At 38.3% G+C, this 25,733-nt stretch overlaps 1 protein-coding gene across 1 annotated transcript in view; it reads right to left on the reverse strand.

The window, feature by feature from the left end:
• Positions 1–6,084: 6,084 nt before the first annotated feature.
• The window catches only part of TRHDE (thyrotropin releasing hormone degrading enzyme), a 205,094-nt gene continuing 185,445 nt past the window's right edge, over positions 6,085–25,733 (reverse strand). Inside the window, exons 16-19 of the mRNA XM_058805431.1 lie at positions 18,817–18,984; positions 18,157–18,297; positions 11,750–11,831; positions 6,085–9,881 (exon numbers count right to left, since the gene is read on the reverse strand). Coding sequence (XP_058661414.1) covers positions 9,738–9,881; positions 11,750–11,831; positions 18,157–18,297; positions 18,817–18,984 — 535 coding nt within the window. The 3' untranslated portion in view covers positions 6,085–9,737. The remainder of the gene's footprint in view (positions 9,882–11,749; positions 11,832–18,156; positions 18,298–18,816; positions 18,985–25,733) is intronic.

Raw genomic sequence — 25,733 nt, forward strand, 5'->3', positions numbered from 1 at the left:
GAACAACAGGACCATGCCAGACAGGCTAGGAGGTGACACATGGAATGCGTGCCACGAGGATCCATTGTCACCACGACCCTGCTGATGCAGTTCTCACTGAGCCTGGCACCATTAGCCTAGGTTCTAATGGGATAGCTTTGGACAAATCGACACAGAGAGGAGAGTATGGGCTAATTTGCTGCTTCAAACAATAGAGAGGAGTTTCTATAGTTTGGCATCAGCCCCATGAAGCAAACAGCCCACTGGTAGGGTGCAGCATGTCTCCTTTTAACCTTTCAGGAAATTTTAGTTTAATTCAATTTTGGCCACAATAAATGTGGATGCTAACTCAAAGATTGCATTTCAGCATAGTGAAGCTTTAATTTCCCAAGCATACCCTCATTACTTCACATAACTTACCTTTAATACAGTTTTCTTACAAATATCTTTGTGCTCATTTTCCCATCCTATCTGTAAGACAGCCTCAGTCACGTCACTCTCAATACTGTACCCCTAACATGAGGTTTATGTGCTCAATTCTCAGAAAAGATGGGACTGTCATCAGCTCACTGAATTGCTTCTTTCCACTTTCCTAGCAATATGCAGCAGAGTGCAACTCTGAGTGGTGGCTTCCACGCTGAAGCTGCTGCTTAAAGGAACTAGATATATTTTTGCTATGAATAGAAGGAAGTAGCAAATTAGCCAGCAAAAGCTGATTTTCTGTCTTTAAGATAGCAAATACTCCTAAGTCAATTTACAAGCCAAAGGCTCTAGGCTTCTTTTCCTCCTACACCCTGCAGCTCAGCTGAAGAGCTTCCAAAGAAAACAGGTCCCTTTAAAGTTCTGCTTTTACTGAAGACCCTGAGCTGAGAGCAAATAAACAGCTCTTCATTTGGTCATGTATGAAAATGTTCAACTTGAAAGCAGCTCAGGCAGACTGAAGTGCTGCTGATTGCAGTGGCCACACTGGGGAAGAAACAAGCATGTTCTCTCTGATGTTTGATTAGGAGATGTGCTGCCAGTGGGATTTCAGAGGGAAGTGCCATTTCTCTCTCCTCACATCCTTCCAGGGATGCCTCCAAGGTGGTCATGCCCTTTTTCTCAGCTTATTCAACAGTCACAGAGAGAGACATGTAGCAGAAAAGGGAGGGGCAAAGACCTTTCTTCAGGCAGTACATCCTAGCCTCTCATATTTCATCTTACATTCCACTGTCTCCTCTCTGCTGGCGCCAAGCCAACTCCTTAGGCCCACTGAACTCCTGATCAAGACCTTAACACAGGGAAAAAAAAAGGGCATGAAAGTTACATTTACATACTCTGCTGAAATACTGGATGTTTGAAATTCTAGCCCCAGCATAATACAGTGAAGTGTATAAAGGTGGGATACTATAAACACATTAATTTAGGCCACAGCTCTGCTTACCTCAGTTCCAAGCAACAAAGCTGCCTATTGTGCTTTGTGAAATCAGTACCTTAAAAATTCCCTTCAGCTTTTTCAGACTGAGATGTGCAATACAGAAAAAAAAACATCTTTATTGCTAAAGAAAAAAGGCATTCTGGCATTGAAAGCTGTATTTTGAAAAATACAGGGCTGGCTTTTACTCCCAGTGATGTCAATGTCAAAGCTCCAATTGACTCCAGTGGGAACATGATTGTATCCAATGGGTAAATAATTGCACATATTTCACATCTCATTGTTAGTGAAAACTGTTCTTCAAAAAAGGAAAATAATAGCCTGGATTCAAGGACTCTATTAAAAAGTCATTTGAACTGCATTCTAGTTGAAATCACTTTTACCAATGAAAATATCTTTTTGTTTATTCAAAATTTACATAATTAGAAAAGCACAAGAGACTTTTCTTTTTTCTCCAGTCAGTCCTGTCAGTCTTGAAGTGCTTAAGAGTATCTCCAAGCCCAGATTTTGTATCTTTCTTTGGTTCTCTGCTTTCTACTTGTCCCAGAATTTTAATATGTTTTGAGAAATTCCTCATGTCAAGAAATACCTTCTCTTGCATGGTTTTCATTGTAAAACATCAGCATATCTACTCAGTCATTAAACTGTTACCTGAATGAAATGGGAACACAATCAAAAGGTTGGGCATTATTTATCACAGCTATGTCTCCACATCAGAAAATTAAGACAGTGATGAATTACATATTACTATACAAAATTTTATTATCAGAGACAAAATTCAAATTTGTTTTGCTTAAAATACAGAAGATCAAGTTTCTCTTAAAAAGAAATTCCATTTAGTCAGTCCTTAGAGAGGAATAAAAATTCTATGTTGAACACACAGCAGTCCCATATTTATGTAATCATTGTTAAAGGCATGTAACAAAAAACACTGTTCTCATAAATTCATATATTTTATTTGGCTAATGGTTTCCATTTCTGATCACTTCTATATTCACTAATTAGCATTGTAAGAATAATTCTGCTTTTATTCAAAATGCCTAAAAGGCTCCAAAAAAAATGAAACTTTGTTCAGTGTGGCATTTTAGATATACTGAAAATCAGTAAACATCTCCCTTTGATATGCAAAATATATCCTTTTCTGTGAAAAAAGAAAAAAGAGAGAGAGTAGTTGGCTCTATATAAAGCTGTGATTTTAAATTCAGCAAAAACATATCACCATATACTGCACCTGAAACCTGTGCAGAAACAGGTTTTAACCTAACTCACATTCCAGAAACACTAGTTCAGTCATATGCAGGAGCGTATGTGAATATACATTAATTTGAAGTGCATGATTAATCCCACAGACATCAGTGGGACTGCCTACAGATATATATATAGTGGAATTTTGGTCAACACAGACTCACATCATGCCTTACATCCAACTGTTTTGCTGAGTTGAAACTGTTTGGGTAAGATCTATAAATAAAAATAACCAATGAATAATCTTTCAGAGCAAAATGTCCAGAACTAAAAGCTATACATGCATGTACACATGGTACATAGAAAGAGAAATGTGATATTATGCAATCATCTGTATTTTCTCTATATGAAAATGGCATTCAGATCTGGCAAACAGACATTTATGTGAAAACACTGGTGAACTGTATCTAAACAAAGTCAGTTTACATGACACCTCTTACATAACAAAAACCTGAACTCCAAAGAGTACAGATTTGAGAACTGATGGAAAAATATGTTTTTCTAAGTACAGTATTGAGAATTAATCTAAGGTTGAGAGAGAATTAACAGAGGGACTCATCCATTATAACCAGCATTAACAGCTGCAGGATGACTTCTTTCTTCTCAAGGTGTCAAAAGATCTTACATGTGGAGTCTTTTGGAAAAATAATGAAATTTATCATCAGTCCTTGCTTTTCAATAATAGGATTCATTTATGTCATTGCGTGTGTAGTTAGTTTTTCAGATAACTAGTTTATATTTATCTTCTGCAAAAATACAGCAACACCTTTCAGTAAAACATCAGACAGGGAGATACAATCTGTTTTTATAAGGCTGTATGTTTCACCCACACCAAAGCCTACTATCTCCCAAACATAACAATAACAGCAAAATTACATTTACACATATAATAAAGCTGTCTTTATACAGGATAGTTATACAGTAATTACAATGATTTTTCCATTAGGAATGGTCAGTTTGTTTTTTCTTCACTGAGTGTCTAAGTCCAGCAAAGTCCATCTCTGCTGAAATCTACTGTTCGCAGGAAAAAGAGAGGGTAGTAGCCACAGTCTTCACAGTACAGTATTCTACAGTTCTCCAAAAATATTATAAAGCTTTATCATGTTGGAACTAATCACAAAGTATTATTCTAATGAAAAGACAAAGGAAAATGTAAAACATTTGTCATGCAATATGTGCTACTGAAACCTAGATACAAATACGTAGAATATCCTGTACAGCAGCCGACGCGCCACCTCCGGGGCTGTCTTGGGGCAGTGGGGAAGATCCTCAGCTGGAATTCACATCAGTCACTTCAATGGATCTACCTCACTGTGTGCCAAGAGAGGCTCTGCGGCCACACACGCTCCACCAGTCTGGCAGCAGAGTATTTTGAAATTACAGAAACCAACATATTAAGTGGAGTGAAACGTATCACAAAGAACTGAGACTGCATCTTGGTTCCTGGCCTGGTCCATTGTACCATGGCTATCCTGATCAAGCAAATCCAAGTGACACTGTCCAGAAAACACTGGGACACTCTGGCAAGAGCCTCCTGGCACATGACTGCCTGCTGCAGTACGGCCCCTCTGCCCTCACAAAGCTGCTCACCTGTGTTCTCTACCAGCACTGCTGCGATGCTCTTAGGAAACGGTACACATGAAATAAGCAAAGCATTCTGAAATTCTGTTTGGCAAAGTCACACTTACTTCACTAGTTAAAAATCAGTCAAATATATATGCCTTTTCTTCTGAGAAATTACATTTGGTCTGACTCACAGCACTTCTCATGTGGGTGATTCTCCTTAAACACATCTCAATGAAACTGGCTCCCTATGTCGTTTGAATTCCAGCCTCAACTCTGTTACCATACACAGAGATCAAGCTCAGAACCCCCCTCCACTGTCAACATGGACACAAGACAGAGCTAAGTTTAACCAGGTTCTTCAAAATATACTTGATTTTAAAATTCTGCCCAATGAGGGCATGTGGCCTTACTTAGGCAAAAAATTCTTACTTCTCTTCCTGCCCACTGAAAACAAAATTACTCATGTCAGCATGGACTACTTGCTTAAGTCAGAGCGGTTTCACTGAGTTTCAGAGCTGGTATTAAGACTGGCAGAACCTTGCAGAATTGTATGAGAAACAAAGTGACCAATTTTTTACATTTCTGTATGCAAAAGGGGTGCTGCACCATCACTGGTGCCATACAGGTTTATGTAGGCATCTGATTGGTGGGTTTTTGGTTTTTTTGGTTTTTTTTTTTTTTTTTTTTTGGTTTTTAGGGTTTTTAATGGTATGAGTACAGTTACTATAATAACTGGAATTATTACCACAAATAATTTGTAGTACATCCTTCCAGCCCACCTGTTAGAAAAAAACCCAAGAAATTCTTGTTACACTTTCAAATATTAACAAAAATATCATAAAGAAACAGTGTCTGTGTTCCTATTCATACTTGAAAATTAAATATTTGACTGTTTGAAAATACTTCTGAAGAAGGGACACTATAATATTCTAGACCTTTACAAACATTTTGGTCAGCATTTTTCGGCTGGGGTGGCCAGAGCTCAGGGCTTATGTTTTTTCTGAGCAGTGCGGGTTCATTAGCTGGACCTTTGCTTTCTGCTAGCACAAGGCAATGGCATTCATCTCTGAAGATCACCCACAACCTATACTCAGACAACGGACCTTCTGTCTGTTCCATACAGCTGAAAAAAAAGTTGGATGGAGCCCTTCTGCATTTCAGCAGTTCCCAGCTGCTTTCCTAACCCGAGTGGTCTGGCAGCAGTGGCAGGTGATACAGCCAGCAGTGGTCTGACTGCTTCATCCACAGCTGTGCAAACAGACTCTCTTCAGGCTGCTCCACAGCTGGATGGTCCTTTTACTCCTTCATATACATACTGACACTGTGGCTATATATCCTGCTTAAGGCAGGCAGCCTGATATGGTGAGTACTCATAGCAAGAGGGAGTATAAGCTGATTATATACATTAGCAGTTTTCAAACCCACATCCATTTTCCTCTAAGAGGAAGTTGCACATTTTCCTAAAAGTCTATTTTCACTATCACTTATGATCATGTGGAAAACCAAAACCTTATTATCCAAGTGTCTAAATAAAGGCACCCTCTCCTGCAAATATTAGCTTTGCTTTAGTCTATCCAAATTAGATTTTTATGGGAAAAGTATCTCTATGGAGGATTTTAAATACACACACACAGACACACACACCCCCACACACCACACACACACTTTTCATTTTTTATTACTTACTACTAAAGACTTAATTGTATGCCTCAGGATCTGTGCTGTGGAAGCGCCCTTTCGCATCAGGGCATATTTCCTTTGGCACCCTAAAGATCAGTGGAATATCTACAACAGACCAAAAACGACACAAAATTCACCCTCAGTTTCCAGTGTAATATCAGAATTCGTGCTATATTCACTGAAAAGATAATCGAAGGTCACAAATTTAGATGCACTTGAGAACACATGCAGTTTTTTTTTAACATAATTAATGTCCAAGTACTCCCAGTGATAGCAGAAATGACATGTCATTTCAGAAGAATGCTTTCACAGTGTTCTGCCCTTGTCACAATTAGTAGCTAGTACCATTTTAACAGCTATTAGCAGTGGATACATGAATAATTCTACCAGCTACAAAGTAACAGGCCAGATACTTGTAGTGGACTATTTTATAAAAAATAATAGCTGTTTCGTTATGCTGGCATAGAATCATGTCTATTCATATGTCTTCCTATATGATTTAGGAAACCATATCAATTAATAACTACAAAGGATCCTGAGTCATACAAAGGCTGATTACAGATTCTACACTCATCAAATCTCTATAAAATGACACCCATGTCCATGCCCACACAGCATTCACATTTTGCACATTCTCCTCTCGCTAGAAAGGACAAAGTTAAACACTGGATTAGAAAATGCTTTAAAGTATGGAGTACTTGGCTTCCTAATCACAATCCAAATCATAAAAATGAGGACCATCTTTAGACATGGACAAGGAAAGAAAAGGACTGATAAAAGAGAAAGAAAATCAATATGATAAATAGATTTTTCTACTCAGGTTGTATTAGAACGTTCCATAAGGAATCAACTATTCTTTAACACACAGCTGTGTGAAACTTCTTTAAAAAAGGTTTCTAAAGACATGTAATAAAACGCAGGATGTTTGAATATTGCAGAAAACAGTTATGGGATTTTTTAGATTTAATCCATTTAAATTTAATCCTGATTCAGTGTGAAACAGCAAAATACAAAACATAAAAAATAAAATAATAGAGAATTATAATGGAAAGGCCAGTTCAACCTTAGAGCAATAATACTAACATTATAAGAATACAACCATTATATAAGCAACACATCAACAGGTATGTATAATGTATACACTTAGGACTTGATATCTGTGGTAGACCAGTTGCTCAAGGCCACTAAAATATCAATTTACATCCAACACCAGCTAAATGTGCAAGAACTTTAATCCAAATGAGCAAGAGCGGGAATTTCTGTGCAGTGTGCAGAACACACAGGCCGTAATGAACTTTTGACTTTGGAATATACTGTTATCAGTGGGAAGACCAGAAACTTTTATGTGCAAGTTGCAAGGTATGTGGTTCCATCTGTGGTTCTGGAAAAGAAAAGTCATCAAAGACAATACTGACTAAAATTGTAAAGGTAGAGACCATTTCACACGCTTCTGTTCTCTGAAATCTTCCAAGCAATTCATATTTGAGGGCTTGGCTTTCCGCACACTCTTTGGATATCACAATTTTGGCCTTCAGGGTAGAGGTTATATTAAATAGTATTTGGCTTGCCTTTTTATTATTAAAAAAAAGTCTGCAAGTGATTTTTCTCAGAAGAAATTAAAAATGTGACGCTACATACTGGCATTAAGGTTGAGTTTGGTCAACCACATAAAATAACACTTTTCACTTTTAAATGCCTTTCATAAGAAGATATTCAAGTGCTTTGCTAACATTAGTCAAGCCTCACAACACCCCTGTGAGGTAGGTAAAATACAAAGGAGGAGGAGGATTTCATTCAGCTTTAACATGATAATGTCTCTGGGCAGCAGGTTCACTAGCACTGCAACATAGCACAAAGGTTTAGGGCTTACTGCTATAAGGCAAAGAGTTAACAGTACAAGAGCACAGGATTCCCTCTTCTTTTGGTTATACATGAGTCAAGCTAATGTGCTACACAGCACTGAACAGCTGAACAAATGCCCACACAAAGATTTCATGCACCCAATCCACAAACAACAGCCTCCAAAAGTAAAGGGCACACAATGACAGGTGGAAGATCGGTACAACAGCTCTGTTTTGGGATGGGTCTGCTAGTTTTTGAGGAGCAGAATACCTTGGGAATGAGAGCCCAGAAAACAATACTGTCTCCACATAACTCTGAAAATATCTGAAGATGGTTAGATTTGGTTCTTTTCACATTAATGTTTCAATGCACAACTTACTGGGGATAAGCAACTGCAAGTGTAAAGTATGTTAGTTAATTTCCATGCCTTGTGGGGGCAACAACAAGATAGAATGGCTGCTCTCTGCTTTGGTGGGCCATTTGTTCCCAATGTACACAGCCATGATGTGGTCAGATGGTTGGGATAGCTTGCCCCCATCTACATTATACCTCTGAAGCTGCTGCAATCAGACTCCTGAAAACTATTCTTGTGGTTTTTTCCTCCACAGAGTAGACATGAGAGAGTATTTGGCCCCCACCAGTTTTATGCTCAGCATTTAGCTTCAGAGTGCAGATAGGCATTGTACAATTCCACTGTGTCACTGATCTTTCAGATTAAGGATTGAGAAGAAACAAGCTTGATTAAGAAAAATGTCATTCGTGAACAATAGTCTACGTGAAGTACAAGGGAACAGAAAGAAAACCATGTTCTTAGTATTAGTCAGTACAAATAAACACATGTACACCCCCCTCACTTTCTCCATATTTCACTTTTCAATGGTGACATAAATAGTACATTCTATATTTGCAAAAGTATTGCCCATATAGAGAATCTCACCTGTCTACCATAATAAATCACTACAGAGACTGGTCTACCACATGAAACACAGCCCTCTTAGGTAATTTTAAGTCTTTGCATGCAAGATATCTCCCTTTTTCCTAATTTTCATTTGAATCTTATGTTTATTTATAACACGTGTGCACTATGAGCTAAAAAACTTACTACTGCACAGGCTTGGTGACCTGGGTGATCCATTGTGAGTTTCAGTGCCTTGTAAAGTAGCTGAGAAGAGGTGGTTCATGGATTCTGTGATATCACTGCAAAGCTCCTGCCCCAGCAGGCGTTCACAGTTGAAACTACACTGTTTCATTGATCAGCAATGAACAAACGTAAATTATTATAATGTAATGATGATGTCCTTCTCATTTTCTCTCTCTAACCCTGCTCCTGGCCCTTTTCTATTTCTCCTCCCTCACTATTCTTCTATGCTTATTTAAATAAAGGAATGCGGAGACTGCAGATACAGCTGGTAACTTGAAAAATGAACTGGCATCTTTGTAATCATTAAGAGACAATCTGAGTGGTAGACAAACTGGCAGCAAGTGGGAAAGTTGATTTTACATCTCATACTGCCCCAAGCTGGAAGCCTTCTGCATTTCTTGTTCCTGGCTTTCCTTTTGTCCATTGAAACAGTGATTGTCGTAGAGTCTTTGTGCTTTGTATAATGCCCAACTTTGATGTAACCAGAACTCACATACAAAATGTGGCTGTTATACATAAGCATGCTAAAATACAGGCAGAGACAGTACAAGCATGCACAAAATAGTCTTTGAAGGGTTTTTGTTTGGTTTTTTCCCAACATTTACATGCACCACTTAATATCATGTTTGGTTGTGTACATTGAGGACTGGGTTTCACACGCATTCATGATCTTCTCTTCTGAAAATCTTCTTGACAATTTAACAAGATTTCAGTGTAAAAAGCAAAATCCACAATGAAAAAAACAATAAACCAAAAAACCTTATCCCTGCAATCTGATCTTGTCTTCATGATTTTCATATTGAACACTTTTAAAATGTCTCCTCTTCCTCTTGCAGTGAGTCATGTTAAATGATTGGCTAAAAAGACAGACTACTGTGTCAAGGATTTTCTTAGCCACTGGAACAGTTCTTCCTTATAAAGCCTTTGCCACCGCACATTGGCTTCCACTGTTTCGACAGCACGAGAGAAAGAGACAGCAGCTCCCCCTTCGTAACTCTTTATAAAGTTCTTTAGCTGGAAATACAAGTTAACAGGTTAAATTTGCAGCAACTAAAGAAAGCAAGAATTTCCAGTGCATACAAATAAGTCAGCCATTTAGGACAAACTTCCACAATCAATGTAGAAGCAAATGCAGTATCAGGTAGAAAGATTTAATAGGAAATATATTAAGACAGCAAACTGTCAATTAGATGTGATGCAATTGCTTCACATTGCACTGGAAGATATTGATATGTCAGTGCTGGATCACATTAATATAATTACCTCCTTCCCTCTTGCAGCTCAACTGCTGCACTGCGTAGATGGCTGCTCTAAACTTTTATTTGTACCTAAAAAACCAAACTGGGAACACTGGAATTGCTTCTAATTAAGGTTTATATGCAAATATCAGTAGAAGGCAGTACTGATGCCCTCTGGTTTTATCAAGCTTCAAAACACATTAATTTTATTTTGATGTGCAGATCCCTTTTGGTTATATAATACAGGTCAGTTGCTGAAAAAAGGAAGGGATGGTTACAGTGAGAAGAGAATGGCAAAATAGCAAGTAGGCATGCATTTGATCATCTTTGAATGCCTGAAACATACTCCTTCCCTTATATGAAAACTTTGACCTTTTTTTCTGCAGATTGAAAAGGCTCTTGTACTCTTCTTGTGTATACTCAAAGTACAGCACCGGCACTTGGATTATTATAACCAATGGTGCTGGCAGGTTTTCAATTATTGTTGTTCTTTTCAAGTGAAAATTGAAAGGCTGATCTGCACAATAGTTTGCAGGTTATGTTGACTCGTACAAAATTAGATGGTTTTAGCAACACTTGCGAATAACTAGTTTATTTTTTTCTCCTGGTGACACCAAATTCATCTCGGTTCCTAAACTCTGACTTCCAGCAACATCTCTGTGCCTCGGCTCAAAACTGAAAAGGTTGATCCTGCAACTGTCTCATTCCCATCACAGTTAAAAGCATGAAAAGGACCTGGAAACTATCAAAATCAGACTTTACTTGATCTCTGTACTTTTTATACCAAAATGTTTACAATACCAGTTTCTTTTAGGGAAGTATAACCAGGCAGCTTACCAATCCTGTCATGAAGGTGGAAACTAAGAGTACAGAACACTTCCTTGTGCAGGGCAGTAACTCAAATATGACAAACAGTGTCATTCCCACCTGAAGGGAGGAAATCACCTGTGGCCACTCCCTAAGCTACTGAGGCCACTAGACTTGAGTGCAGTCAAATGGTTGGATGCAAAACATCAGAGCACAATCAGAGTTCACATATTAGAGGTTGTGCTGCTTAAGAATCACTGTATCCATTTGGAGCAGCATTGAGTAGGTGCTAAAGAGGGTGCAGCACAACTGTACAACTACCTCAGTCAGAACCAGTGTTAAGTTAAAATGAGAAATCTTTCCCATCTAAATAAGAAGTACAAATTATTGTGGTGTCATTTGGCCAACATATTCAGTTAGCAGATTTTCTCACATGGAAAATACTCTGAGAAAAACAGAGAACACATGGGCAGCTTCTACTTTCAACACTGATGTTCTCAAGGACTGCCCTCTGCAGCATAAGCTAATGAAGATAGAAACATCTCATCTTCAGTTTCTCAACCAATAGTGAAGAGAAAAAGACAAACCTTCATATCCAGCCGAGCACATAAAACTGCCTGCACAGTACCCCTCCTGTGACACCAACTCTACACACTTGTGCTTTTGTGATCTGCTCCTCATCCTTGTGCTGCCCAACAGGTTGGTGCTGCACAGGCAATTGAGCCTTAAACTGCAGCAGAGAGAACAGAGTTTCTGGACAACTGTATTATTGTTCCTGCCCTGCTCCCTGCTTGCAACGAACACAGCCTCACATGACAGAAGTAGTTTAAAAATTACCTCTCTTAGTTCTCCTTCAGTATTGAGGAATTCCGTGACCCCACTGACAAGCTTTGAATTCATAAATAATGCTTCTCCATACCTGCAAGGGCAAAAAGAAGATGCATAGAGAGTTACTGCAAGAGCCAGGTCAACTGAAAACTAGGATGTAATCTTCTGTAATCAAGAGAGAAGGCATAGGACTGATTTTGGGAGATCAAGGGAATAGAACTGGAACGGGGTACTGGTATTTCAGGCTGAAAACCTAAACTGAGACCTTCTTCTAGGCTGACATGTTTCTAATTATTAAGTCAGATGCTATTAAGCAGAATGGCTATAACTACAGGCACAGATGAGTGCTCCAGAGAAGGAGAGGACCAAACCACCTCCCACTAAATGGAACAGAGGGAGGAATTCATGGCAGTCTATAACTTCCCTATGAGGGGAAGAGGAGCGACAGGCACTGATCTCTTCTCTGTGGTGTCCAGTGACAGGACCTGAGGGAATGGCCTCAAGTTGTGTCAGAGGACGTTTAGGTTGGATATCAGGAAAAAGTTCTTCACCCAGAGAGTGGTTGGGCATCAGAACAGGCTCCCCAGGGAAGTGCTCAGAGCACCAAACCTGTCTGAGTTGAAGCAGTGCTTGGACAATGCTCTTGGGCACACATTGGGAATGGCCCAGTGCAGGACACGGGTTGGACTCAATGATCCTTGTGGATCCCTTCCACCTCAGCTTATTCTGTGATTCTGTGAAATAAAGCTCAAAATACAGGTGCCAATGAAGGAGCGGAGCAGCAACTATGGAGAATTATTCTGAGGAACCCTTCAAGCTGTACCATTAAATCAGACTTTTTGATGTGCTGCAGCCTTCTGTGTATTTTGTATTCATCCATCTCATCTACATTACAAATAGCCTCTCAAAAACTGAACTGCATCAAATTTTCTTGTTCCACTACCTGATAATTAAAATAAATAATGCTGATAGGAATAATACTACTAAAATAATCCCCTGGGCCACAACGCAGCATTTCAAAGAACCAGCCTGGAATGAAAATTTGAAAGCCTGGGCAAGGAATATTTAAAGGATATGCAGAAGCAATCAGGAATGACATTTGGCAGGCAGTTGCTTTGAAACTGGCTATTCAAATCCTCCTTTTCACTTGTTTTTCCACAAGTTTTTCAATCCTCCATATGAAGCACTATAGCACCACTGACCTAGTGATCACTCCTTAAGTTTTACATTTTATGTTGGAAATAGTTTAGTTTGTGGAGTTTGTTGTTTTGGGGCTTGGGGTATAATTCCACTGGAAACCAGAAGTAAGTCAAGTTATATATCATTCAGCATAGTAAGAGGCACTTGACAAATAGTTACCCTTATCCTTATCTGCATGTATGTCCAAAGCAGTATCTAGCTAATCTAAACATGACTGGTTTTAAGATAGGGAATCCAGATCTCCTGTCAGACATGTCCAAGTATTACCAATAGACTTTACTGAAATTATGTTCATCTGGGGGAACAATTCAATTCATTGTCCACTTTTACAGACTGATTTATAGAAAGAGTTCAAAATTCAAAGTGAAACGAACCAGCACAGTCACAGCTTTCTGTTCTGCTTCTGTTAATCCCAAATTGATTACTCTCAAATGCTTAGGTACTCTAAGCCACAGTTCTTTCAAAGGGGAGAAAGAAAGAGAAGGAAAATCAAAGCAATAGGTACAGAAAGATCAAGAGGGATCTCTCTGAGAAGATTCTGTTTTAGGGAATGCTTACACTATATTGCTTGCTATCTTGAGCTCTTGTGAGGAGAAACACTGTTAGAGGTATCAAAAACTCCCTGACCACTAATAAATGAATTAATAATGGCTATTTCAGCAAGTACATATCTTTTCCCAAAATTTCAGTCACACTGGCATATACAGACATCCAGAGGGAAGTAGGGATTTCATAGTACTTTAAGTACATTTAGGCTTTCTAACAAAGCCCTTTATTACTACAGTCTCAGACATAACTGACTATTTGGAAAATGGGAAGCTCCTCTTGATGGGGTATTTTGACAAGGTTACCAATCCACTTTAGACAAGCAACTTCATAAAAACAGCTGCAGGAATTTTATTTTTCTTACAGTCTACTGTAGCCACCACAGTGCTAACAAGAAGTGACAGAATTCCTTCCACTAAAAATGATACCTTCATGCACACCTGTGCTGATTACTGCCCATTATGTATACTTGGTAAGAAGTCAGCCATTTACAGCAATTTCTACAGAAGCTCTGCTGATGAAAAAGCTAGAAAAGTCACATTCCAAAACAGTATTTTGCAGGTGTGAAACATAAGAATAAATAGGAAAAGTGTTTGGTCTTACAAGTGTCAGTCTTGTCATCCTTCACAGGATAGACAACAGAACAAGAGATTCAGGGCCTCACATGCCTGAACTTCAGGGAAACATTCTGCAGACACAGACTCTCCAGTGCACCTTTCCTTCTGCGGACGTAAACCCTCCAGTGCCCCATGTTTGTACAGGCTTTGCACTTGTGCAATCTCTAGAGGCAGCATAGTCCATTTACTTTGGACAGATATAAATGCCTTCCCAAATACTATCAAGTTCCCAAATGCTGACAAATGATTCAGCACTTGAGAATGAAGGAATTCTTATAGGCATCTGATGTATTACATTTTCACACACTGACACGTGCTCACAGGATGAAAATGCTTTAGGAGACAAGGTAGTGCATGCTCAGGTAACATGAAGTCAAGCACAGTATTTTCAATTCTCTTTTTCAGAGTTGTAGCACAGATTAGTCCCACAGATTTCTTACTGAAGACTTGTTTAGGCACCTCAATTTTTAAGTCACCTGTGTAAATTATACGAGTGACTTTGAGGACGTTATACATCATCAATATGCTCTGGAAAATGTGAATACAAGCATACTGGAAAATATGAAGGATTAAAAATATTTTGTGGCAATTCTAACTCCCTGACATACTATGTTTAAAAGAGGAAATAGAGTTGAAATTTAATCCCCCTCAGCTATTTCACTTTACTATCTGAAACATCAACACTTTTTACACTAAATTAAATGGAAAATACCACTGAGATATCACCTTATTAAATTAATGTTTTATACAAAGTATTTTAAATGTGAATCAAATTAAATAATGAATTATAATCATAGAAAAAAAGGATGCCTTGGGACAAAGTCTTCTTGAATCATAGAATCCTAGAATAGTTGGGGTTGGAACTAAAATCCAGTTCCAATCCCCTTGCTATGGGCAGGGACACCTTTCACTAGACCAGGTTGCTCAAAGTCCTATCCAACAAGACCTCACCACTCTCACAGTAAAAGAATTCTTCCTACAATCTGATTGAAACCTGCCCTCCTTCAGTTTGTAGCTTTTTCCCCTTGCCTTATCTCCACATGCCCTTGTAAAAATCCCTCTTCAGCCTTCCTGTAAGGACCCTTTAGGTATTGGAAGGTGCTGTAAGGTCTCCCCAGAGCCTTCTCTTCCTCAGTCTGTACATTCCCAACTCTCTCTCTCTCTTCATAGGTCAGATACATCAGGCATCATATCATCTTTGTGACTGTCCTTGGCACTTGCTCCAAGAAGTGCACGTTCTTCTTGAACCATAATTCCACAATAAAGCTTGTATTTTTAAAATACAAATGAGCTGTGGTGAGCTCATGTCAGAAACCTAATCACAGAATCACAGAACATTAAGGGATTAGAATGAACCTTAAAGATCATCCAGTTCCAACCCCCACCCTTCCATGTGCAGGGACACCTCCTGTTAGACCAGGCTCCTCAAGGCCTTATCCAATCTGGCTTTGAACCTTGCCAAGGGATGGTTGTCCAACCTCCCTGGACAACCAGTTCCAGTGTCTGTTCACCCTCACTGTAAAAATTTCTCCCTAATATGTAACTTATTTCTTCTATTTGTACCCATACCCATCCCAGTTCCTGATGAAGACTCCCCCTCTGGCTCCATGGTAGGCTCCCTTCAAATACTGGAAAGTTGCTATTAGGTCTCCAGACAGCCTTCTCTTCTCTGGACTGAACAACTCCAAGTTCCTCAGCCTGTCTTTGTAGGAGAGGGGCTCCAGTCCTCTTACCAACTTTATGGCCTTCCTCTGAACTTGCTGCAACAGCTCCATGTCCTTCATACTCTGGGGACACTTGAACAGTACACAGCTCCCCAGGTGGGGTCTCATCAGAGCACAGTAGAGGGGCAGAATCCCCTGCCTTGCCCTGCTTTGGGTGCAGCCCAGGGTTGGCTTTCTGGGCTGTGAATGGACATGGCCAGGTCATGTTGAGGTTTTTCCTCAACATCACCCCCAAGTCCTTCTCTTGAGGGCTGCTCTCAAATCCCTTCTCTGCCCACCCAGGGTGTGGGTGTTCCTGGGTTTGCCATGACCTTGCATGCTATCGTGTCACTGTTTCCCTGAACAGTTAAGGGGCAAGGTATTAACCAGACTCTACTCTCTCAAAGTCTTATCTAAAATGTTTTAATCTATGATTACAAACAACATTACTTTTAAAATATAACATGTATGTACAGCTTGCATTAACTGTTTCATTTCACTGCACTGAATCTTTTGGTCATAAAAGAAATTCAAGTGGATGTCATGTTTAGAAAAAGCAACAGCTACAATCTTTTTGGTGGCTCTGACTTGTGTTTGGAGATCAAACTGAATGAAGGTAACACAAAGAGAGTGTCGAGCAATAAGACAAACTCTCTGTTATTTTCATTTAAAAAAGGACAGTAACAGGTCTTTTATTAGGTCTTACTGATTGTTATGAATCCAGACTACACAATGATGCATCCCAAACAAGCAAAATAAGTACAATTCAAATTCTAGGTGAAGTTAAGCTATTTTAAATTATAACCCAAAAGATTTGGCATGTGGCAGTTTGTTAAATATTTTCTATTTGTGTACACTGCTTAACATTGTCCATATCTAAAATCACAGGTGTTAGCCAGGGTGTCAGATAAATATACTTACTAAGGCAGGACACAACTACAGCATATGTGTTTGTAGCAACACAAATTGTGATGGCTTTATGCCTAAACTCTGGATAAATCCCTGGAGGAACCTGAAAAATTATTTGCTATCTGAACTGGCTCGTGTAATAGTAACACATCTGCCATCCAGGTTCTATCTAAAAGTACAGTTCCTGGAATAATCACACCAAAAGCAGAGAATTCTTAATTTTTAAACTCTTCAGCACTCTTAGAGCTTTTTTGGAAATGGCTTTCAAGAAGTATGCTTCTTCAATATAAATTTCCAAAACCAATTCCAGCTCAAACCTATTTTCCTAGATGAACTTCTAAAATCTCACTATACTACTAAGTATTATCCAAAACGGCATGAACAATATTCTGAATTTTTAGGAAAACTAAACTCAGTGTCTGAGTTTCTTTGACACTTACTTTGATGCTGTAAAACCTGTAGGAAGTTAGCACCTGTACTCATCAAGCACTGGGATTTAGTTGCTTAAATACACCACTTTAAATATACCATTTCAAATATTCTGTGGTACAATAGTTGGCTCCTCACAAGTCCAGAATGGAACAGATCTGCAATGCCTTTCCTGCCAACACCAAAGGTGTGACTTGGCATGGGATGCCTTAAAATCTTGGACACCTGCCTTTCAGAATCTGAATCTCATCCAAGCTGTGGTCCTTTTTAATCTGTCAGTATCAGATGAGCTGCTGTGCAATCTTTCAGGCCCTCAGGCTGTCCCTACAGAACTACAGAATTTTGTGATTCATTGAATTAATATCAAAATCTTCATCAAAAAGGATTTTAAAATGTTGACTGGGCTTCAGAGTAGGCGCATGTAGCACTTGTTCAAAGAGAAAGAGAAGCAGGTGTAAGGAGCAATCTTGTCTCCTTTCTGTTCATCTATTTTTAATTCAAAATATTGCTCCGTTATTACATGAAAGTCACCTAAACACAGAGTGGAAAGAAAGGGGATGACACTATCTTAACATCCTTTTGAAAATGGAAATGTTTCAAAATGTGCATTTTTTCCACAACTGAAATAATATTTTTGAAAAGAGTATTTTTTCTATCCGACTTTAAATCAGAAAAATTTCTTGGGAACTGCTGTTTTTTCTCTGTATAGAAATAGGACTGCAGCACTTGACATATAGATAAAATTCATAATCATAAGCACAGACACAATACACTAGTATACATACAGATGATTGCCAAGAGACAAATGTCTCTATGCATGTGTGTGATAATCCATGAATAAATGCATTTATGACTCATATGCAGCTATTTCATATTTAGAGACATCTCTATTCATGGATTAAAAGAGAATGGACTAGATTCAGGAACTTACAGAAATACACACCTATACAATACTTATACATATTATAAAAATATAAGAAAATAAAAATAAATTAAGAATTTTTATCTATACCTAGCATTCAGTATTTTCCATTTCTCTCTGAAAAACTTCCAAGCAAGATCCCTTCCATGTGGATTTCGAGCTACGTGGATTATCACATCAATTGCATCCTGATCCAGAACAACTTCAGAGTTGAGAGACAAATTCAAAAGTCTAGTGGGAGAAACAAGAACATTTAATTTCACAAACACATTGTCCAACGTCAGTGCATCAGAAAACTTTTGGAAAAAGAAGATCTCTGCTGAATTGTTTAAGTCTCCAAGTGAGTTCAGTGGATTATTTCTATGATTCCAAAGACTGGACACATTTAGGAATCAGAAAAATCTTGATGTAAAAAAATTTCAGGAAAAGCTGAGTGCAACTTTACATGTGCATTTTTACTGATCTGTAAGATCAGATTGGTCAAGACATGGTAAATAAAGGATACGGTAACAAAAAAATACCCACAATTATTACAGGATTTAAAACATTTCCAATGAAGAAAGGAAAATCTGGAACTGAAATATGTGTCAGTTTTCATATGCATTAATGCAAAAGTGTAAGATGGTTTAAACAGACAGTAAGCCTGTACTTGAAAAGCAAATTTCTGTCCTTTAGATGAAAGCTCAAGTGATGATCCATAACTGTTGAAGTGATTATTAGTAACAGATCCAAATATTGAATAATTTTTACCTGTTAAGCAAGTTTCTGTCATCACTGCAAGTTAAGGCTTCTAATAGTATTTTCTTCTCAGACACTGCTGTGGTAGAATGAAATTTCATCCAAATGAATTCCCATACGTCTTCATCCATCAGTGAAACTCCTGTACAGTAGACAATGTCTCTCACATTGAGAGGGATTCTACAAGAGAAATCAGTATTAGCATTTTGGTAAACAAGCAGCCTCCTGATATTGGATACAAAGGAGGACCATTTCGGAGATTTCAAATTTATTGTCCAATAGTAATGGGCTTTTTAGAAAATTACATTTGCTTCTCTTTACTGCTGCCAACACTTTCCAGGCCATCCTAATGGGCTTTCTAAAGGGTAGCATTTTCTTCATAACACCATCACATTGTCAGAAGACTATAAAATATGGTCACGGAGTTCATCAACTTATAATGTGCCACATAACCTACAGGTAACATAAGCTCTCCAAATTACTATGGAGATTATCACTGCTGCTGGGCTCTGTGCCAAATCTGCTCTTCCCGTCTTTTCCACTGTTTTACAACAGGACCTGAGCAGCCAGAAACTCTTTCTTGCTTGGGCTGGAAAGGGCTTCATCTTCATATAGTAACATACAAGTAAGAAAGGAGGGGCTGTGACAATGATACTAAAATATTATATTGTCAGGAAGAAAGATTTGGGTGTTTTTTTTAGCATATAATACCAGTACAGAACCAACTGTGCCATAGAGAACTGTAATTACTGCTAAATTAGTATCAACTTAAACTACAGTTAAATTACCAAATTCCGACCTAGTGTATATACAGTATGTGCATATGTACAGTGTTCTTCTAAAAAGGTCTCATCTGGGCTTTCAATTTCCTACCTTGCTTATGTTTCCTATACAAGCATAGAAGCTGAAACATTTGTACCATTGACCCATTAATTCAGGTAGGAACTGTGGGCTGGAAGGACTGTCACTCTGTGTTTGGCTAGTACAGACACAGCAGCAGATGTACCAGAAGTGGATGTCTAACCCCAGAATGGATAGCACTCCTCACTTTCAAAATTTACAGTAAAATGTATCAATTCAATGGGCTTTCCCAGCTAGCCCTTTTTTACATTCTAAGGGCCAGCACCAGCAATTTTAGCAGCAGTGTAGTCAGTAAGCACAGGATCATTGGCATCTCTGGAAAGGAACGAGACCTTAAGACAAGGGATGGAGCTCATCCCATGATCATAGCCTAGATGTCACCACTTTCCTTGCTAAGAAAACTCTACTGCCACCAAATCAGTAGTACTATACTTGCAGTGCTGCAGCAGATCTAATCAAAATTATCCAACCAACTGCTCCAGGGAAAGTTTTAGGTCTGTACCTATAAGCTAAGTAATTAGGATAATGTGAAAAACTCAGCCCTTACAAACCAAGACATCGAACACAAATACTGCTTTTAAAAGGCTTACTTTCAGAAACTACAAAATGTACAGCTATGAAACACTACCAACTTCTCCTGTGAGAGGCTTGCAATCAGCACTGTAGACAGGGGGGTTCCTTTTGTGGAAATGAAAATTGCTTATGAAAGTGCAAGTGTCCCCAAAGTAATTTCTCTTTAACTATTGCTCCTACATAGAGTCCTCTAATTGAATTTTGTCCATTTGTGGGGATTTTTGCTTTCTCACTTGTCCAGTCATTTTGGGCGTGCATTCTATCATTATCTAAATATCTGAAATCTCTTCAGTTTACAGGTTTTTTAGTATTATAGATTCCTGGAAAATTGCAGTTCCAAGGCACTAGATCAGCATGTGGATGTTTGTCCCTTGTATTAACCAAATCAAGTGCATAAAATTACCGTTATTTTGGTACTGCTTGGGTCGTAACACTGCAGAACACATCCTGTCGTTAGTGAAACCTCATCTGTGCATTCAAGGCTGCTCTTTTTTTTAAAGAGCTAATATGATTGATGGATACTTCAGAAGAATAAAAATAAACGTTTAAGAGCATCACTTGAAATGGCTTTAATTTGAATACTGATCCAATTTATTAAACTTTCTTTTTCTTGCATTAGAGATATGATGGTGAGAATGAAATGTGTAGTTAGTCAAGCTCATTTAAAAATTAAACACTTTAGGAGAAAAAGTTAAAAATTAAACAGTTAGGAAAAAATGAACTAAAATTGTGCTATGCCCTTACAGGGATTTCTTTCTTTCAAGAGTGAATTATAAAGCTCTACAATGAGCTAAGAATAATGTTCTAAGTCATAATTAATTGGTATATATTTGCTCCTATTTAAAGTATGTTCTAACAATTGAAGATACACTTATAAAATTGGACCATAATTATTTATCTTCTGAGGAAATTGTGTTCTAATTTTTTAAATGTAAATGCACGCAGATTAGACAGTTCTTTGATTAAGTAACAAGTTTCAACACCATTTAGGGTTCTATTTGACAAAGAAAATTAATCAGGACCATTATTCTTATTTTTGCAACAATTTAACATTTAACTTAAGCCTATTTTTCTTGATGACTATATTTATAATCTTGTTTAATAGGTTACAAGGCTAAGATAAGAAACAAGAATGAAGTATTAATACTTTGTTGGCAGATCTGTAATACAGATTCTATTACAAAAAAGAGCACCATATAGCTTATTTTTAAAAACTTCAATCCCAAATCTTATACTCCCATTCTCTATTACAAACTCCAGGAGTCATGCTGCGGGCACCATTGTGCAGAAGGAGGAGGAGATGATCCTCTGCCATAGCACACACCCAGTCTATAGAGAGAGGGCAGAACTTTCCCTTGAAAATTGAGGTACAGAGCTGTGATGGGCTCGACATTCAGGCACCTGTCCCACCTAGAATTCAGGGGACATTAACTGAGGATGCGGCTACTCAAGGTGTCTGGGGCAAAGCTATGTACAGTCCCTGTCCTGTGCTCCCAAGTTTCAGGTATCACATGGGTCTGACAGAGGCAGGCAAAGAATACATCATCCCTCAAGTGATGGTTACTGCTATTGCTCCTTCCCATTCCCACTGCAGATCCCCCACAAGTGAACATGCAACCAGCACAGTCAAGCTCTTCAACACTGACTTTAATAACTGAGTGATGAGTTAAGTACTTCTTTCTGGCACCAATCCCTAAGTAGATATGTCTTTGTCCATTCTGGACAGTTTTTGCAACAAAAATATGGTCATTTCTGATCATAAAAAAAATAATGGTCATTTTCCAAAGTTGTGGAGACATCATCCCTGAATGAGAAAATTGGAAGCTAATCTATCGAAATTTTAAAGATTTCAAATTAATTACTGCTAATCCGTAATCACTACATATAGGGTCATTTTACTGTGGTGACACACAGAAGTCAGAAGACAAAAAATACTGTCTGAACCAGCTGCCCCATAATGCCCTGCTTCACCTTTTACAAGATGAAGTCCTCTCTCTATTTAGACCCAGATGGTCTTCCAGAGTGCTAAGTCCTTGATTAACTCATGCACTCAACAGTGAGTTTTTCCTCCTTAAGTTTTATTGACTTCAGTGCAAGATTCTACTCAAATGTTGTAACAACCTATTAATTACTAAATCACTTCAGCAACATTGGCTCACATTAGCTGGCAAAGCTCCAGAAACATTTCAAAATGCATGAATAGCTATGCCTGACTTTTTTTCAGTAATTAAAGCTTCTAGGGGTTGCAAACACAGAAGAAGGGATTCACTTTATTTTTTTACATTTATCAGACACTCATGTGTGAAAAACATTAAAATAACTCTCATTTTTTCATGTTTGCTGCTAACAACTTCCAAAAATAGCTGCTAGGCATCAATCCCTTGAAAGAATCCAGTGCCTCTTCCAAGAAAATAACAAAAGTAATTAACCTGTTGGCCATGTTCTCACAAATACTTATGTAGGCGGTTAAACTCAAGTATATTTCTACGTTGTTGCAAGACAGTAGCACTACTATGTCCACATGAAACACAGAAATAAAATTATCTATCACAAGTAATTACATAGAGAAATAAAGGAGAAAGAAAAGGAAAGAAAAAAACGGTTGTTTGGAAAAACTTTTGATTTTCTATCACCTAGGCCAGACTTCATTGAAATTACTTCAATTAATGACTGGTAATTTACTACTCCCTCAGATCTACGGGGAGTTTTGTTTAAAGACATGCAACACACTCCTATACATGCCTGCAATTGTTTTTCTGGTGGCATTTCCACTGAGTTGTTAGAGGTGCAGGCAATTAAGCACACTGCCAGCTCAGGCAGGTGGATTGATATGAATCCGTTATTCCTTGTAGAGGAAACACAAAATTTCCATGAACAAGTGTGGAGGTTCACAATGCCCAAATTTGGCTTACTGGTTATCACTGTCCTTCAAATTATGTGATGGAAGACATTTACTTCACTATTTACACCTTTCTTAAGATGATAAAGAATTAACTAATGTTCCTAACCATCATAGCAGCATGACAGAAGTGAAATGGAGAACAGTAGCCACTGAAAAAGTCCATATCTACATTTTTACACTTTAAAAGAAGAGATGAGGTTGTTTAGTATTAGTGTGCAGAGATGTAAGATCCTGTTTTCATTACTTAGTAACCAAAAGTGGTTCATTTGTAATTCAAACAACACACAGATGTGTTCTGACTTAAAACCCACAGACAGAACAGGAAAGTTCATCTCTTCTTCTCTTTTCAGAGATCTCTGGTCTGTAGCAGGGCACCTTGCCCCCCACAAGAGCTTATCTGTTGCTTGTTAACCAGTCAGGTAACTGAAACAGGAATAGCTGTCTTGTAGTGAGTCCTTCTGGCATCACAGGCTCCAGCAACTCACAACTGACACCTTAATGTTGATGTGAGATCCAGAAGAGAAGTTAGATTTTCACTGACAGACACCTCACTTTACAAACTATATAAACTACACCAAACTCCCACAAGGCAGAAATCCTCTACACATTTCATGGAAATGTATATGGTTTTTCCCATGAGAAGGGATGCATGCTTCCCTATTACTCCCACTGAGACTGAGTGAAGGAATCTGTGTACGTTGTCATTATTTCAGTAGTAAGTTATATTTGACTCCTAATAAATACTGTATCTTTTGCTAGTTTTATTATAGGTACCTTGATGTCATGCACTGGCTTATGTCATGCTGTAATCTACTAGTAGTTCCTTTTAGTTTTATACTGTGTAGTAACTCTGATTAAGATCTTTTGTCTTTTATCTCCTGTCTGTTCAATAAATAATTAATTTTATTAAAATAGATCTGATCTGCCATCCTTAGTACTTGTGGGCCAGAATAATGTCTTAATTGAAACTGTTGCCAAAACCTGAGGCTAAAACAGGACTTGTCTGAAGCTCCCACTGGTCCTGTGACATGGCTATTACAGTGACCTGAGGAGGTCTTCATGGTGAGAGAAGGACGAGAATCTTGTTTGATGATCAGAAGGCTGGATTTATTGATATATGATATATAATACATTATAACTATACTAAAAAGAATAAAGAGAGAAGTTGCAGAGGCTAAGCTAAGAATAGAATAGAAAAGAATCCATCACAAAGTTCTGTGTCCAGGGAATCTTTCCCCGAGCTGCTCCTGTGATTGGCCCTTAACTGTACACATGGAATATGAACCAATCACAGGTGCATCCTATTGCATTCCACAGCAGCTGATTATCATTGTTTACATTCTCTTCTGGGGCCTTTGCATTCAGAATGGTACATCAGTCTCTACTTCTTCCTCATTCACAAAGACAGACAAATGCAAACTTCATTAACCCATGGGTTACTGAATGGATGCTGGCTTAGCCTAATTCAGTGCAACAGCTTGCACTCCTCACTGCAAACATCAGAACTGATCAGAGTGATTGTGACAGAAGATTAATTGTACAAATAGTGAAAAATGCATTAAAGCTAAAATTACCCCAAAATCATATGACATCAGCATCAGTGAAATGCATTTACCCTAAGTTTTCTAGGGGTATTAAGGTGATTAATTAAGGCACTTTGTTTCCATGTAAATGACAGCAATAAATAGCAATGGGTATGTTTCTAAAGAAGTTAAAAATCAGAGCAAAGGAAAGTGGCTATGACTAGCTGGGGCCTTCCAATAGGTCTGGTATCATCTCACAGAACATGTGCACATAACTGTGTCCCATGCAATACTATCATCTCCCACTGTTCAGTGCTGCATGTCAGCACAAGAACAGTGTCACCACAGCCCTACTAACAGAACCAGCACTCCTTTTTCTGCTGAAGGCAAAATCAGCTGTCTCAAATTAAAGCAGCTCTCTCATATATTCATATTTACATCATCCTGTTTAACTTTGCCCCAAGCAAGCATACATCCACAGGCAACTTTGCCAGCAAAAATGTATATGTGGCAACCTGTAGCTGATGTATGGTAAAAGTAGCTGGGAGGTAACTGTGCCTGCACCCACAGAGATGTTTGTAAAAACAGCCTCATGTCTATTGGTAAGTTACACTTGGAGCCATCGTGGTGTGTATTTGAGTATTAACCCCTGTTATTACTTGTCAGGACTTTACATATTGCAGCTCTCCATGCATTCTTTCCTGAACTTCAGAAATACATGTTTACTCAACCTATCCAAAGGAAGTAGTCTGAAAATGCTAATCCTCTCAGAAACATGTTTTTCTTTCAGAATAGATGCAGTGAAGGTTAAAGGGGTTAACAAGGCTGATTATTAAGCTCAGGCAGGCATTGAATGGTAATTTTGTTAATTTTTTAGGCTGAACCACAATGCTGCTATATCTAAGGAGTGTGAATAATGTATTTCTTCACACATGAAAGCTCCACAGGGATGAGCTCAGTTAAATTAAGGTAGAAGCAAACATCTTTATTTTCAGCCAACAGTAGCTTCTCTTGTACAACATTCTGCTCTTGACTGAATCTCAGTAACTTTACATTCTCGAACTACAAGG

The sequence above is a fragment of the Ammospiza caudacuta genome, chromosome 5 (genome assembly GCF_027887145.1).
Source record: "Ammospiza caudacuta isolate bAmmCau1 chromosome 5, bAmmCau1.pri, whole genome shotgun sequence".
Lineage (NCBI taxonomy): Eukaryota > Metazoa > Chordata > Aves > Passeriformes > Passerellidae > Ammospiza > Ammospiza caudacuta.